The 16,223-nt window shown below is 42.1% G+C and overlaps 1 protein-coding gene across 4 annotated transcripts in view; it reads left to right on the forward strand.

The window, feature by feature from the left end:
* DOCK4 (dedicator of cytokinesis 4) overlaps positions 1-16,223 on the forward strand; it is a 421,656-nt gene that overhangs the window by 249,652 nt on the left and 155,781 nt on the right. For all 4 annotated transcript variants that reach the window (XM_054024160.1, XM_054024176.1, XM_054024169.1 and 1 more), the window contains exon 14: positions 14,524-14,648. In XM_054024160.1, coding sequence (XP_053880135.1) covers positions 14,524-14,648 — 125 coding nt within the window. The remainder of the gene's footprint in view (positions 1-14,523; positions 14,649-16,223) is intronic.

Raw genomic sequence — 16,223 nt, forward strand, 5'->3', positions numbered from 1 at the left:
TAATTATATCAGTGGTTATATTTCCATCATACAGCTTCACAGCGGCGTCCAGCTGCCCAGCCGGGAGCAGGATCCAGCTCTCCAGGGGAGTGGGAGACAGCTGGTCTCTAGCCCTCTGGCATTCTTCTCAGTTTCATGGCTCCTGCCTTGAAATTGACAGAACAGCCAATAGCCGACGTAAGGAATGCAGCGTCTACACAGACACTGTGTCACCCTCACTAAACCAGCATAAGCCCCACACCTCTCATGGAGATGGAATTATGTTGGTGTAGTAGAGCACTTAAACCAGCGAGAGCAAGGCTGTAGTGTGGATACTGACATAATTAGGCAGCTTACATCGACCTAACTGTATGGTGTAGAGCAGGCCTGAGACTACCTCAGCTCCAGCTCTACTTCTGCAATATGATCCGTATGGATGGCAGCCAAATCATAGAAACGTAGGGCTGGAAAGGACCTTGAAGTCATCAAGTCCAGCCCCCTGCCCTAAAGCAGGGCCAAGTAAACCTAGACCATCCTTGATGGGTACTTGACCAACCTGGTCTTAAAAGCCTCCTGTTTTTAGGATTCCATGACTTCCCTTAGAGGCCAATTCTAGTGCTTAACTACCCTTATAGTTATAAAGTTTTTCATAACATCTAACCTAATATCCCTTGCTGCAGGTTAAACCCCTTACTGCTTGCCCTATCTTCAGTGGGCATGGAGAACAATTGATCACTGTCCTTTTTATAACAGCATTTAACATACTTGAAGAATTTGCACAATCCAGCTGTAGGCCCAAACAGTTTTGATTTGAGCTCATCTGCCTGGTACCCTGTAATTCCTTAAGCTGTTTTTATTCCTTATGAGAGACCATCAACTGTCCCAGATTCCAAGTTTCCTGTGCCAGCAAAGAGAATACAAGGTTTACTATGCTTCACTAATCTTATGTGCACTAATTCTTTCTCATCTAGAATCTTGTCACTAGATCTATCAGCAAGAAGAGAAATAGCTTTTCTGTATGCATTTCTGAGACACTTCTCTAAGAAACTTCGAGGTTGGTTCTGTACAGTCTTTTGCTCCCTTAGCGGTTAGTATAATTTGATCCAAGATTAAGGCCATTTTTGGCCTGCAAGTTGCAAACTGAAATCCTGTTGTTTAACAGCTGTGTAAGTGGTGTTCAAAAACAGTACAAAAAACCTTTGCCATCTCCTTATGTTGTATTTTACAGATAGTGATGCAATATTACGAATAGAAGCTTCTTGTGGATAAAATTATACCTTTACTGCTTACATACATTGCACTGCAGCAGAGTGATCAAGTAGACATAGGGAATCCGTTTTAAAGCTGACTTCCAAAAGGTGTACCTTTATCAAAAAGCTTAGCTTAGTATTACCTTCTACTGATTCAGGCTGATTAGTGGTTCGTTTTTGTTTAGCTGATTCATTTTATTAAACTCCCCAAACCCCACACATTTTTCAATTAAAAATCAACACAGTCTCTGTGAGAGTTGTTTTTATATGAATGTGTTGAAAATACTATGTAAGACAAGGATTTATTTGCAAACTAAACTGGCCTTGGCAGCTGCAGCTACATTCACAATTGCAAAGCTGTAACGAAGTGTCAGGAAGAGGCCTTCGCCAGCCTAAAATACAATCAATTTGTGTTTGGCTCCAGTAGCAAGTAATCAAATTGTAGTTTATTTCACTAAAAAGCTTTCTCCAACATGGTTAGAACTTAAACTGTCTTTTCCTTTTCTAGCAAAAAAAAAAAACAAAAAACTGCCTTTGAACTTCGACTGCAGCTTATAGGTTTTAAACCTTACTCCCCATCTTCAAATCACCTCAAATACTGTCCTGTCACAATAAGTTTGCAAGGCTGTAAAAGTCGCTCTGCATAGGGTTACCATTCGTCCGGATTCCCCCGGACATGTCCGGCTTTTTCGGGTTAAAAATAGCGTCCGGGGGGAATTTGTCAATGTCCGGACTTCCCCTCCTCCGCCCCCCCCCCCCCCCCATGCAGAGTGTGCGCGCGTCTTACAGAGCAGCCGGGGCTCCGACAGCCAGAGCCCTTCCTGCACTTCCCCCTTCCTCTCTCCTGAAACTTGACACCACTCCCCTCCTCTCCCTCCCTCCCCCCGCCCTGCATTCACAGATCGCCGGCTGTTCGTCTGGAGCTCCGACCCTGCTGCCCTTCCCCGCTGTTGAGCGCGCTGCTCTGCAGCACAGTAAGGGGGCCGGGGGCCAGAGAAGCGGCAGGGAGGTTCTGGGGGTGGGGGGTAGTCAAGAGACAGGGAGCAGGGGGGAGGGTTGGATGGGTCAGGGAGTTCGGGGGGGGCTGTCTGGGGGTTGGGGGTGTAAGGGTTTGGGCAGTCAGGGTACAGGTGGGGGGTCTCAGGAGGGGGCAGTTAGGGGACAAGGAGCGGGGGGGGTGTTTGGGAGTTCTGGGGGGGCTGTCTGGGGGTTGGGGGTGTAAGGTTTTGGGCAGTCAGGGTACAGGTGGGGGGGTCTCAGGAGGGGGCAGTTAGGGGACAAGGAGCAGGGGGGTGTTTGGGAGTTCTGGGGGGGCTGTCTGGGGGTTGGGGGTGTAAGGTTTTGGGCAGTCAGGGTACAGGTTGGGGGGGTCTCAGGAGGGGGCAGTTAGGGGATAAGGAACAGGGAGGCTTAGGTAGGGGGTGGGGTTCTGGAGGGCAGTTAGGAGCAGGGGTCCCAGGAGGGGGCAGTCAGGGGACAGGGAGCAGAGGGGTTTAGATGGGTCAGGAGTTCTGGGGGGGGGCTGTCAGGGGGTGGGGGTGTGGATAAGGGTTGGGGCAGTCAGGGGACAGGTAGGGGGTAGGGTCCTAGGGGGCCAGTTAGGATGTGGGGAAGGTCTCAGGAGGAGGCAGTCAGGGGACAAGAGGCAGGGAGGCTTAGGGAGGGGGTGGAATCCTGGGGGGCAGTCAGGGGACAAGGAGTGGGGGGGAGGGTTGGGGATTCTGAGGGGGCAGGAAGTGGGAGGGAGTGGAAGGGGCAGGGGCGGGGCTAGGACAGGACGGGGGCGGGGCTAGGACAGGGGCGGGGCTAGGACAGGACAGGGGCGGGGCTAGGACAGGGGCGGGGCTAGGGCGGGGCTCCTCCCGTCCTCTTTTTTGATTGTTGAAATATGGTAACCCTAGCTCTGCAGGCTTCTCTGACTTGGCTGGAAAATTAAAATTGTTGCTTGCTTTACTATAAAAAATAATTGTCTTTGCACTACCTCCCTGTAGCAGAAAATCCCCAAACCAATCCCTCCCTCTTCCCCCACCCAATTGTAATTTGGATAATATTTTATATTAAGGTTCTATTTATAAATTGTTAATAAATGATTAATAGATGTTTTAATAAAAGGTTAATTGAATGCTACAGATTGCAATAGAGCCCCAAAAAGTCAATATAGGTTGCTTATATATATGGATAATAATCTAGAACCCCATTTTCTGCTGTGCTTATAATCCTCAATAATGCATATTGGTGGTGTCTGTAATATACTTATAACATCTTTTAGTAAACATTTATTAACTCTTTATCAGTGAACTCTTAATATAAAACATTGGCTAATATTTGATTCACGCACCAATAGTTATCAGTTTCCAACAGACACTCAGCTGTGCACTTCTACCTTGGTCCCACCCCTTCTTCCCAAGCCATTGCATGGGTGGCTGAGATCAGCTAAGCATATCCCCTTCCTGGCTGCCAAAGCTCCTGTAGGCTCAGTTCTGCTTGTCTAGTCAGCGGTTTCTCTTCCCACTATAACTTGCTATTATTTTCATTTTGTAGCATGTAGGTGTCTTATTTATGGACCAGGACCCCAGAACAGAAAGATAGTCCTTGCCCCATAGAACTTACACTTTAAGACCAGAGAAATCAGATGGATAGAGACAGTCTGGAAACACTGAGACAATATTAATCAGCATGATAGGCAGTTGTCTCAGTACATCAGCAGCCTAGCTGTTGTCAAGTTTTTTGTAGACTGATACAACCCATTCTCTTTTGCTCTGCTCCCACTCAGCCCCTTTAGATACTTTTCCCTTTGACTGGTTGGTCAGTGCTATCTTGTTTGATGTCATTAAGCCTGCCTCCGAGATCCTGTATCTTCTTTGTTAGGTAGGCAGGAACCCCAACACTTTTACTTGGTCAGATAGCAATTGTACTTGTCCCAGGCTTCTGGGCAATAAGATTTTTTCTCAGCCTGACAGCCAAGCTCTGGAGGTGTTTTCTCCACATCGAGGTTGACATACATTTGCAGGACCATATGGAGCATCAAGCATTCCCACAGCCTTTGCTGTGCTGTTCTGTACAAGTTCTGACTTAATTCTCCAGTTGTTTCAGTTCAGTGCCTTTCACATACAATAAAATTCATTTTAAAAAGCAAATGGCCTTACAGTATGTGCAGCAAATACTCAGGATTCATAGAAAAGTTAAGACTGAATCACAAGAGCATTAGCAGTTCTTACAGTCCATTGTTCTGTCTGGGGCTGTTAATAAACAAGAAAAAAAGTGGACCTTAATTCCTGTAAAATGCATATAGTTCATTGGAGCGGTCCTCAACTCTACTCAGGCCAGAGCCTTCCTCCTGAGCCTTGGTTACAAGCCATGGCAGACCTGATCTTGTGCATGCAAGCCCACCCTCTCACCAACGCTGACATTGCCTGCAATTGTTGGGCCACATGGCGGTCTGCATTTGCGTGGTCTGGCACGCATGGCTCCACCTCAGGCCCCTGCAGGCATGGCTGGCGTCGGTCTATGTCCCCAACAGATACAATATGAACCGTATGGTCAGGATCCCGGGCACATACTGTCATCACTCAAATGGTGGCGGAATCCTGCATCGATGTTGGAGGGGGTTCCCTTTGAAGCTCTGTCCCCGTCGGTGACCCTTTCATCTATCAAGGTCCACTTAGCTGCTATTTTGGCCTTCCATCTGCTGCTCGATGGTAGGTCGGTTTTCACCCAGGACATGACTGCCAGGTTCCTCGAGGGACTCAAGCGCCTCTACCCGCATGTTAGAGACCCCGTTCCACCATGGTACCTGAATCTTGTGTTGTCATGGCTCACAGGACCGCCCCCCTCGTGCCTCTGGCTTCCTGCTCTCTCCTTCTCTTTTCCTGGAAGGTTGCGTTCCTAGTTGCGATAACATCCGCCTGCTGGGTCTCTGAGATTAGGGCAGTTGCCTTGGAACTACCCTATATGGTCTTCCATCCGGCTTTCCTGCCCACGGTGGTCTCGCAGTTTCATACGGGCCAGGACATTTACTTGCCTGTCTTTCTTCTAAAGCCACATTAGTCGGAGGAGGAGCATAGATTGCATTCCCTAGACATCAGGAAGGCACTAGCCTTCTACATTGAATAGACCATTCTGCAAGTCAACGCAATTGTTTGTTGCAGTGGCCAACAGGATGAAAGGTCGTCCGGTGTCCGCTGAAAGGATTTCTTCTTGGATCACTGCCTGCATTCGCTTCTGCTATGATCGCTTTGGCGATTGTAACTGCCCATTCAACCAGGGCACAAGCCTCTTCGGCAGCTTTCCTACCCAGGTGCCTATACCAGGCATCTGTAGGGCAGCCACCTGGTCATCCATCCACACATTTACGTCCCTTTACACACTTACCCAGCAGGCCTGGGAAAATGCTGTCTTCGGTAAAGCAGTACTGTAAGCCACTAGACTGTGAACTCCAAGCCCACTTCCAAGGATACTGCTTGTGAGTCACCTAGAATGGAATTAACATGAGCATGCACTCGAAAAAGAAAAAACAGTTACAAAAAGGTAGGTAACTGTTGTTCTTCAAGATATGTTGCTCATGTCCATTCCATTACTCGCCCTCCTCTCTCGGAGTTGCGGGCAAGCAGGAACTGAGAGGGCATAGAGTTGGCAGCGCCTAATATACACATGAGCATGCCACTCAAGGGGGCACTATAGCTGACCTTACAGATATTGCTAAGGTAAAAATCTCAGACGACTGTATACGTGGGTTTGTATACACCTAGAAATAGAATGGAATAAAGACGAGCCAACATCTTGAAGAACAACAGTTACAAAAAGGTAGATAACCGTTTTTTAATGTTTAGGTTTTGGTTTGGTTTTAAAAATATATTTAATTATTTCTTCACACAACACAGTCAACCTGTGGAATTCTTTGCCAGAAGATGTTGTGAAGGCCAAGGCTGTAGCAGGGTTCAAAGAAGAACTAGATAAATACATTGAGGATAGGTCCATTAATGGCGTCTGTTTGCCAGAAGCTGGGAATGGGCAACAGGGGATGGATCATTTGATGATTACCGGTTCTGCTCATTTCCGCTGAAGCACTGTTAGAAGACAGGATACTGGACTAGATGAACCTTTGCTCCCACCCAGTATGGCCGATCTTATGTAGAAGAAAAGGAAAAATATACCGTTACCTTTTGGCCAAGTGGTGCCAGATTTTCAGGACCATGCAGACCAGTCACCTGTTTGGTGACAGAGTCAGGGTGCTTTCTTTGTGTAATCTGTTTGTTTTCTGAAACAGCAATGGTAACAAACAGCAAACTCCCTTTAGCAGAAAGCTCAGGCCTTGCACCTAGGTCCTGTCCAAGAAACGACCATGTTGCCTCTGTCTTTTACAAGGACTGACAGACTCACAAGCCAAAACTATCTGCCATAGCTTCTGTTGATTCATCTCATGATTCCACATCCACACAGAGAAGCAGCTCTTAGCCCTGCTATAGCTGCGTGGCTGGTTATCAGACTCTGGTCATTATTAGCTTCATTAGTGACCTTGTTGATATATACCTGATTTATACCCACCCCTTTCTACAGAGTTCCTCCTACATCAAGAGCCCTTAATGGTGGGCCATTATAATACCAGCTGTAATCCACTGGAGTTTGTGATAACTGGCAAATGTTATCTATACACACACAGTTTTTGAGGAGATGCACAAGTCACATCTATGTTTGAATTTTTTATACCCAATATGTCTATAATACGTAGAGCTGGTAGTGCCATCTATACTTAAAGTTGTCTGACACTACCCATTAAAAGATCTCGATTTCAGATTCTTATAATTTTGTGAAAACTTAACGTCTTGGGCTTAAATTTACCTTGCTAGGTGTCTGCCTCAGGATGACTCTTTTTTTAAAAATAAATAAATGCTTCACCCAAGGGATTCAGAAATTTCAAAAATGAGATGGGGGGAAATGCATTTTTTGCCCATATTAAAAACAAACAAGACCCATATGCTCATATACTTATTAGTTTGGCAGCTAAATTTTCTGAAGATTCCATTTGTACTGATCGTGCTTCATCTCTGCAATTACTGCTCCTGATTTCAGCTGCCTTCCTTATTACACAGCCCTGATTTGTCCCCAGAGGACCATCCGCTCTGTGCACTGAATGAGGCAATGGTCCTGTGGAAAAAATAGCATGGTGTCATGTAAATAAAACTGTAGGATAACACATATGCACAAGGGAGCCAAATTAAGTCTGCACACACAACTTTAAATCTAACATTTACTAATTTAGGAGTGCTTGACTTTACAACTTTAACATTCTTTTAACCTATCTTTTTGTGTATAATATATAGACATATATAGAAAATGCTAAAGATTTCTTGAGAGGTTGGCTTCAAGTTCTGTAGCATCCCAGTTCTGTTATGTCTACAGCATGTATATGTGTTTTGTTGAACTAATTGTATCGTCTAAAGGTATTTAATATAAATAAAATGGGCTATGATGCAATAAAAGCATCAAAAGTGTTGCATTATAATACTTCAGATTTGATATTGGCCTTGTGACTAGCCTCTTGTTTAATCTGCCTGACATTGAGTGTATTTGCTTTATATGGGTATTTAAGTATAGCATCCATTCTACATGATTCATCCTCCTGTATGACTCAGTCATTTCCCCTTGCTTTTCTACCCATCTTTTACCCTATAAAGCCACATTGTTCCTCCTATTGTGTGAGAGACGTATGCTCTTCATTGTTTTAATTACCGTTAGATAATACTGAAAAAATTCCATGTTTTCTCCAGTAAGGCGACCCAGATGACTTGGTTTATCTGAGATGTCAAAAACAGGGTAGAGTTTCCGGAGTGAATTTAGATCAGGAAGTGTATAGTCTAAATTATACACCCCCTCTGCCCCACTAAAGTCTGCTGTGGCTCATTCCGCTGATAGCACGTTGATGTTATGAAGGGCACATCCTCCTCTTTTGTCCTTTCCCTGCAATTAGAGCTCCGTGGGCAACAAAAAATGACTTGGTTTTGCATTTTATTAAAAAACTGAAACTTGTACCATGGCATTGAAAGCTTCACAAAGGTTTGTAAAGCTTTTGAGCATGCCAGAACTACTATCTTATTTTGCATCAAACGTCTGCACAGTTTAAAAGAATAGAATCAGGAGAAATTCTGTGGTTTCAACTGAGTTACAGAATCATTAGGACCTAATATTTCTGCAACTTGGTGGTATGTTTTTATATGGAGACCACATACAAAATATGCACAACTCCTTATGAAGTGGAACAGCTGAATTTACAGCAGATACATCTAGAATTCAAGTTTATCTTTGAAGGAGATGTATCCATAGCTCCCACTTCCATGCCAAAAGTATTCCTCTTGCAAATCATCTTTTTAATTAAAAAAGATGCATTTCTTAACAATTTCTCTGAATTTAAATCTCTTCGAAGTAAGAGACTAGAACCAATACTTGAGTAAACATGTCCCACATAGGACCCCACATGTCACACATTTCTGTTAGTTAGCATCCTGTGTTATCATTTCTAGAAAATTTTATTATAAACTGTTTTTTAAAAGTAGACAAAGTTTCTGTAAAATCCAGAAATAGCAAGATGTTAATATTCCTAGTTTGCTTGCCACTTGAATAACATACTTTAGACCCCATGCTCATCTTTGTTACGGCGTAGTCCTAAAGAGCTAAAAGGAAATCAGTCATGCAGCAAAAAAAAATTCTGTACCTTTTGTTCATAGGGCCATAGTTTGGATTATGTTTTGATGGGATAATTTTATTAACAATCTCACATGTATCAGCTGACTAATGTGAAAACACTCACTCTTATCGCAGTATCCGCATTTCTGATACTTGAAAATCGTTAGTCGCATGAAGTAGAATGTATGCAAGGAAAAGTGACACAATATGATTCTATCTGGCAAAGTTTAAGTTGATTGAATCTTAAGATGAACTTTTGTAATTATGTGTCATGATTGTCATTATTTATAAAATATTTATTTTAATATTTATGATTCTACAATAAAAAGAACACCCATGAGCATCCTTGATTATTTTTTAAAAAGTATATACATATAGCTTTGTATATAGCCCCATCTGTGTACAGCAAGGTCATGAACAGATGTCATATAGGAATGTGTAGGCTCCCACTGAAGACTTGGCATGACTCTTGGTCCTATTTTTGGTCAGTTTTTTGCATCTATCTTTTTTGAAGTATATACAACCTTTATGCACAGTTGCTCTCCGTTCAGGTCTGTCCTTGGCTGTATCTTCGAAGTTATCCATATTTATGCCACAAGAGTTGACATTCAACTTAATGGTATTTTTGAAGTGTTCACAATGATCACCCTTCCTGCTCTTTCTGAGTTTCAGCTCACCATAGAGGACTTTTTGGGGAGTCTGTCATCACCCATTATGATAACATGACCTGTCTGTGACACTCTACCTCAGAGTAGCACCCTGGAACCCCCATATTCACCACTGTCATGTAATTATGATATGTTTTGTACAAAGTATGCCTTGTGAGGTATTAAGTCTTGATCCATTGGATTGTATGTACTGTCCTCATATGTGAAGTTATGAAGTTTTGTTGTGTTACTGAAATATATTGTGAGGTTGGGAACACCCACCACCAGCCTTTCAGGTACAACAGTGGTGTAGCCAGATGCTCTGATGGCCAACTAAAGAGAATCCACCCTCCCAATGGCCGTACTAGAAGACTTCTCAGAGAGAACCTGTAGGCAATGGGGACTGTCTGATTCCCAAGTCAAAAGCTATAAAAGAGGGGAAGTGATATAATCACTTTGCCTCTCCCCCTCCCCCCTTCAACACTTGGAAGAAACATCTGGAGAACAAAGACCTTGAACTGGCCGAGGGTGGTCCTGGGCTGAAAGGCAGTTCCAGCCTGTGTATTCAAGATCTGGCTGTATCATCTGTCAGGGTGAGACACTGCTTGATTCAAATCCTATTTCGTTTGTAGAACTCAGACTGCAAATTTACTTTTATTTCTTAAGTAACCAACTTTTGATCTCTACGCTTGCTACTTATCACTTAAAACCTATCTTTCTGTAGTTAATAAATCTGTTTTATATTTTATATAAAACAGTGTGCTTTGGTTGAAGGGCTTGGGAAATCTCAGCTCAGTTTACCAAGCCTAGTATGTGCCCTCTCCACATCGAGGGAGGGACAGACTGGGTAATGAACTTACACTAGCCAGTCGTCTGACCAGTGCAAGACAGTACAGCTCTCAGGTGCAAAGCTGGGGAGTTGGGGGGAATTGGCTGGAGCCTCTCTATTGATGGTTCATGAGTGTCTGAGAGATGATTCATGTAACTCAGTTGGATGTGTCCCTGCCTGTGGATGTCTGTGTAAGTGCAGTGCCTGTCAGCGTTTGTGGCTTGACACAGCATCACAGCGTGAGAGGGATAGACCCCAGGGTGGTGGGACAGAGGACTTAGTGGTCCCACTGTCCAGGGTGCACCATGGGGATCCCGTCATATCGTCCATATAAGCTGAGCTTCAGTAAATGAATGCCTCGGTACTTATTGTTTAGCTCTTGCAAGGATAAGAATGTTTGACACTTTGTCTTGCTAGCAAACCTTCAGTAAAGACAATGCATGTGAAATTTTTCAAGTTGCTTGATGTTTCTGTGGTAAACTCTCCACGTTTCACACCCATATCACTGCTGCATTGTACAGGATCAGTTTTGCTAAGACTGATGGTATGCTGATTGAGTATCTTGTGCCAAAGATTTCTGAAAGCCTGGCTTTCTGTTTGACATTTCTTGATACAGGGAACTATCACGTTAGATGATACTGCCAAACCATCAATGGTGATATTTGGAGCAGTGGTAGTGGCTGAAGAGGCTGCTTGGAAGAGTTCATTTTTTTCCCAGGCTGATAGGGAGTGCAAACTGTTTATATATGGGAGATGGTTTAGCGCGACCACCATCTGAGAGTACTTGATCAGTTGCGTCTTTGTGGAATTGACATAGGATATTAGCATATTTGGTGGGTCAGTCAAATATCTCTAGAATTTTCCAGAGACCATTTGTGCTGACAGTGTTGAATGCTTTTTTTAGATTAATGAAGACAGCCTTTGTTTTGTTCAATGCAATTTTACTGAATCGCGCTCTCTCTCTCTCTCTCTCTCTCTCTCTCTCTCTCTTTCTCAAAAAAAAAAAAGTGTGGTGCTTGGACCTGAACTAAATTCATATTGGGTCTCTGATAGAAGTTTCTCTGATACTGTTTCAACAAGCCAATGCAGCAAAGTACAAGCAAGGATCTTACCACCCTGTTGACAGAAGAATGGTGCATGCTCTCTTTACAGAGCATGGTGTACACGCTGATGAGTTCTTTGGCTGCTGAGTCTGATGCATCAGTTACAGTCCCATCCATAGGTAGGGCACACCCATGCACTGCAATGCTCTGAGTCCACGCAGCAGATTCTTTCCTCCTCTGATGCTGGAGATGACAAAGCATGATCCGGTCCGCCTCACAATGCCTTGCTCCGTCTACAAGCTGACTCCGCCAACCAGAGCTGTGTTCTGCACTCCTTTCCCAATCATCCACAGAGGTTCCAAAGGATACTAAATCATCTTTGCAAGCATCCTGAAATCTGCGCAGCGGTATGCCTCTCTTTTTAGACTCTTTGCTAACTTCAGAGTATAGCACAATCTTCAGGATCCTGTAATCTGGTATTTGCTTGACGTGTCCAAACCACCTGAGTCTTTTCTTACTGCATCAACATTCCTATGAATGACGTACCAGCACGATTTAACACTTCCACATTTATCACCCTGTCTTGCTATCTTATTAGAAGAATTTTTCATAAGCATCTGATATGAAAACCATTTAGTCTTTTGGTATGTTTGGCATAAGTCATCCATGTTTCTGAGCTACGTAGAAAAGTGCATAAGATGCATGTCTCATAAATATGGATTTTTACTTTAGTTGACAATTTGTTACTGTTCCAGGTTCTGTCTTGGAAAAGACCAAAGTTCCTGGCTACTTTGCCGATTCTACTAGTGAGCTCAACGTCAAGATCTACTTTGCTGGTAACAGTAAAGCCAAGGAGGAGCCTCGATAGCAGGGAAGCCCTCATAGTAGAGCCCTGATAGCAGGGTAGATAACCTGATAGTTTCCACAATCAGATTTATTGCCTTTATTTTTGTATAGTATAATTATGATTGCATCTTTTGAAATCCCAAGGAATTTTCTCAGTTTCCCAAATATCCTTAATAAATTCATATAGATAGTTGACAGTTTGGAGACCTTCAAGTTTAATTATTTCAACTGCTGTTCTGTCTTTCCCTGGTGATTTACCTGTCTTCGTTTGTTCACAGCTTTTTTGCACTTCTTCAGCGGGAGGAAGCTTCACAATTTCTTCATGTATGGGGTGCTGTGTTAGTTCCTCTGGCAACTATGAGTTGACAGTAGAAGGAAGGTTGAGTAACTCAGTAAAGTGGCACACATCTTTTGGAGTTGTCTGTCTTGTCCTTGATTAAGGTAGATCCATCTGAACTCTTTAGTGGAGCTGGACCTTATTTCAATGGGCCATAAATGGCCTTCAGCGAGTTAAAACAACTTTGTGTTGTTACTATTGGCATCTTGCTGTATATTTTCGGCTCTCTTTTCCCACCAGTTATCCTGTAGAACACAAAGCCATTTTTGAGCCTTGGCTTGCAGGTACTTGAATTTATCTTTGTTTTGATGTTGATTCTTTATCGTTTTCCCAAGCCATAAATGCATCATTTTTTCCCTTGAGGACCTTTTAGATTTCATCATAATTTTCATCAAAACAATCCTGGTGCCATATTTGATTTTTGCCTAGAGTTTCTTCTGTTGCTTGGAGGGTGGCTGATTTCAGTATATACCACTTTTTGAGAGTGTTTTTTGGGTGATGTAATGCTATCAATTTTTTTCCTCTGTTTTCCCTCAGTTTTTCTTGATGAAATGGACGTTTCAAATTTGCTATGTTCAATTTTAGTTTGATCTGTTCGGCACTGACATTGAGTGGAATACCACATGTAAAATGAAAATGGCTCTGGTCATCCTGTGATCAGTCCAACAGTTTGCTAATCTTGATGTCCCAATGTCTCTTTGCTGTATAATGACATAGTCAATCAGGTGCTAGTGCTTTGATCTCAGATGCATCCATGAAGTTTTATATTTGTCGGCTTGCCTAAAGATTGTGTTGATAATAATGAGCTCATGTTCAGCACACTTCTGGAGTAGGAGGAGACAGTTGCTGATACCATAATTCTTTATTAGACCAGTTGAAGTCCGCACTGTCTTTTCCAGCTCTGGAAGTAAAGTCTCCCTAAGGTACGAGTTTTGTTTTCACAGGGTGTAGATATGATTGTCATCCAAATCAGAATAGAACTGTTCTTTTAGTTCTTCCGTACTCTTCATGGTTGGAACATAAGCACTGATAAGAATCACAAAGCATGAATTTCTAAGGGAATTCATAGTCATTAGGTGTTCATTTTTGCCCCTAGGTAAGTCTTTCACTGATTTCAGGAAACTGTTTTTAATGGCAAAACTAATGCCATAAATTCTGTTTTCCTCTGTTGTTTTCCCTTTCCAAAAGAAGGTATAGTCACCTCCTAATTCCTTTTTGTAACCTTCATCTGCAAATCTGGTTTTGCTGAAGGTAGCTACATTGATGCGGTATCTAGCAAGTTTCCTTACAGTCAGCGCTGTACATCTTTCAGGTCTTGATGTATTATCTCTGTCCGTTAGTTTCTGTATGTTTCATGTCACCACAGTGAGAGCTCTTATTTTTCTTATAGAACAACCTCTTTTTGGATGATCTACCAGTTGTGGTGAACTGGCCAGATTAGAGTAAACTTTAAATAAACTGACCCACAAATGTATTGTTCCTGATGTTCACTAAACCCCGATAGACCATTTACTGTACTACTTGAGGGGAGATATTTAAATTATGGAACATATCTAACTTTATTCTACAGTTTGGCCTCCACTTGCTATAGCGATGTAGCCTCAATTTGACTTCTACCAAACCTAGAGGTGAGATGTGAAGAGGAAGTTCCTAAAGTCATGATTGTGGCCCTTCATTGTTGACACAGTTTCACTGGGAGTTCTGTCCTTTTGCTCCTAAACAGCTCTAATTAATCTCATCCCTAGAGAGAGCCAAAGCCAGACTGGCTTTTACTTTGAAACATACACTTAAAAGGGATTTAGCATTCTCATATGGAATTTGCCTCTCTACTTCCTTCCTGCAAAATTCAGGCTGTATAGATGTAGTTTGCATTGCCCCTTACACTGTTGGGTTTTATGTTTCCTTTCTGTAGGCGAAATGAGGAATGATTTATACATCACTATAGAAAAAGGAGAATTTGAAAAAGGAGGAAAAAGTGTGGCCAGAAACGTGGAAGTGATGATGCACATTGTGGACAGTGGTGGCCAAATTTTAAAGGTACTACTTTGACACTAACTGTGAAGAACAATAATAGAGAGAGTGAAGGCTTGTGTTTAGTGTTGATGCTGAGCAATTATTGTAAATTTAAACAAACAATGTTTTTTTTCTCAAAATCCTTTTTTATTTCCTGACAGATAGGATTTGTCATATTAACCTTTACCTGAATGTCCTATTAACAGACCATATTGCTAAACTGCATATTAGCAAAAGATATGTAATAACTGGCCTTAGAACAAATATTTTCACTTGTACTGTGAGATATAAATTAAATTCGGAATTCTCTCTCCTTAGAGTAAGTTACTTGCTACCCCAACTGCTGTAGTTTAGTCAATCAGTGATAGCTAATATGTTTTTGCAAACTACTTACACTGTCTTCCATTTTTGTGTATATTGTTTGTTTGTTTGTTTGGTCATAGGTTTTCTGGATATTTTTGTGGTAGCTAACTTTTAATGTTTCAATACTTTAATATTGAGGAAGGTTTTTAAAAATAAAAATGAAAACCTCTAATAAATATGTTCACATTCAAATATATCCCTCAGTTATTTGATGTTAAGAGAAAAGGCAACAAAGATTAGCAAATGAAGTTATTTTAATTAATTCATAATTATTACAATGTGGAAATTAACCTATTAATTTAAGAGAATAATTAATGCACTTAATTATATTGAAAATAGACTTGCCTATTTAAATAAATGGGCCATTCCCACTTATTTCTACACTCTCTTTAAGGCACAATTGATTTTACACTCCAAATTGCAAATACAGGAAAGTATCCCTCTTCAGGAAAGTATTTAAGTGGATATTTAAAGTGCATGCGTAAGTCCCATTTCAGTCCATAGGCCTTCTGCACATGCTTATAATGAAGTATGTGTTTAAATACTTTCCTGAATTTGTAGCATAGGCACAGATCTAGCAGAGCACCATGTACTTATATTTTAAGCATATGAATATTTCAGTTAAGTGGAAATGCTTATATGCTTAAAGTTGAGCATTTGCCTAAGTTCTTTACTCGAATGGAACCTTAAGTACCACCTGTCTAAAACATACATACGTACACAAGTGTCCTTGACTTCCCAATATTTTCACTTACAATTCCAGGTACATTTCTTTGAAAATTACTTTTTTTTTGTGATGAATACAAAATGCAGTCTGATAGTGTCTTTATTGCTCCGAGGAGGTCTTGGATTAAGACACAAGGCGGAGATGGCAATGCCTCAGCCTGTAGCTTTTATTGAGCACTTCCACTGTCAATCAAGACTCCCAATCGTTATCCGTCCTGTTTTGTCCTGTTCCATTTAAATCGTAGCCTGTCAGTTCTACATGTGTTGAGTCACTTTAATATTTGACCAAACAGACCAAAGTCCTGAGAGGAGAACGGGAGGCCACACATGGAATGTGCTAAATCTCTGTACAGTATTAAATCTGGCTCCCATTTACACACTCATACCACATCAGTGCATATCCTCCCATCCACTTCCACCTATAGTCAGGTTTATTGTGAGGTTTGACCCTGCTAATGCACCAAATCAGAATGGACTCTTGCCAGTTGTAAAGTTGGGACAAAACGAATA

This window comes from Malaclemys terrapin, chromosome 1, assembly GCF_027887155.1.
Source record: "Malaclemys terrapin pileata isolate rMalTer1 chromosome 1, rMalTer1.hap1, whole genome shotgun sequence".
In the NCBI taxonomy this organism is placed as follows: Eukaryota; Metazoa; Chordata; order Testudines; family Emydidae; genus Malaclemys; species Malaclemys terrapin.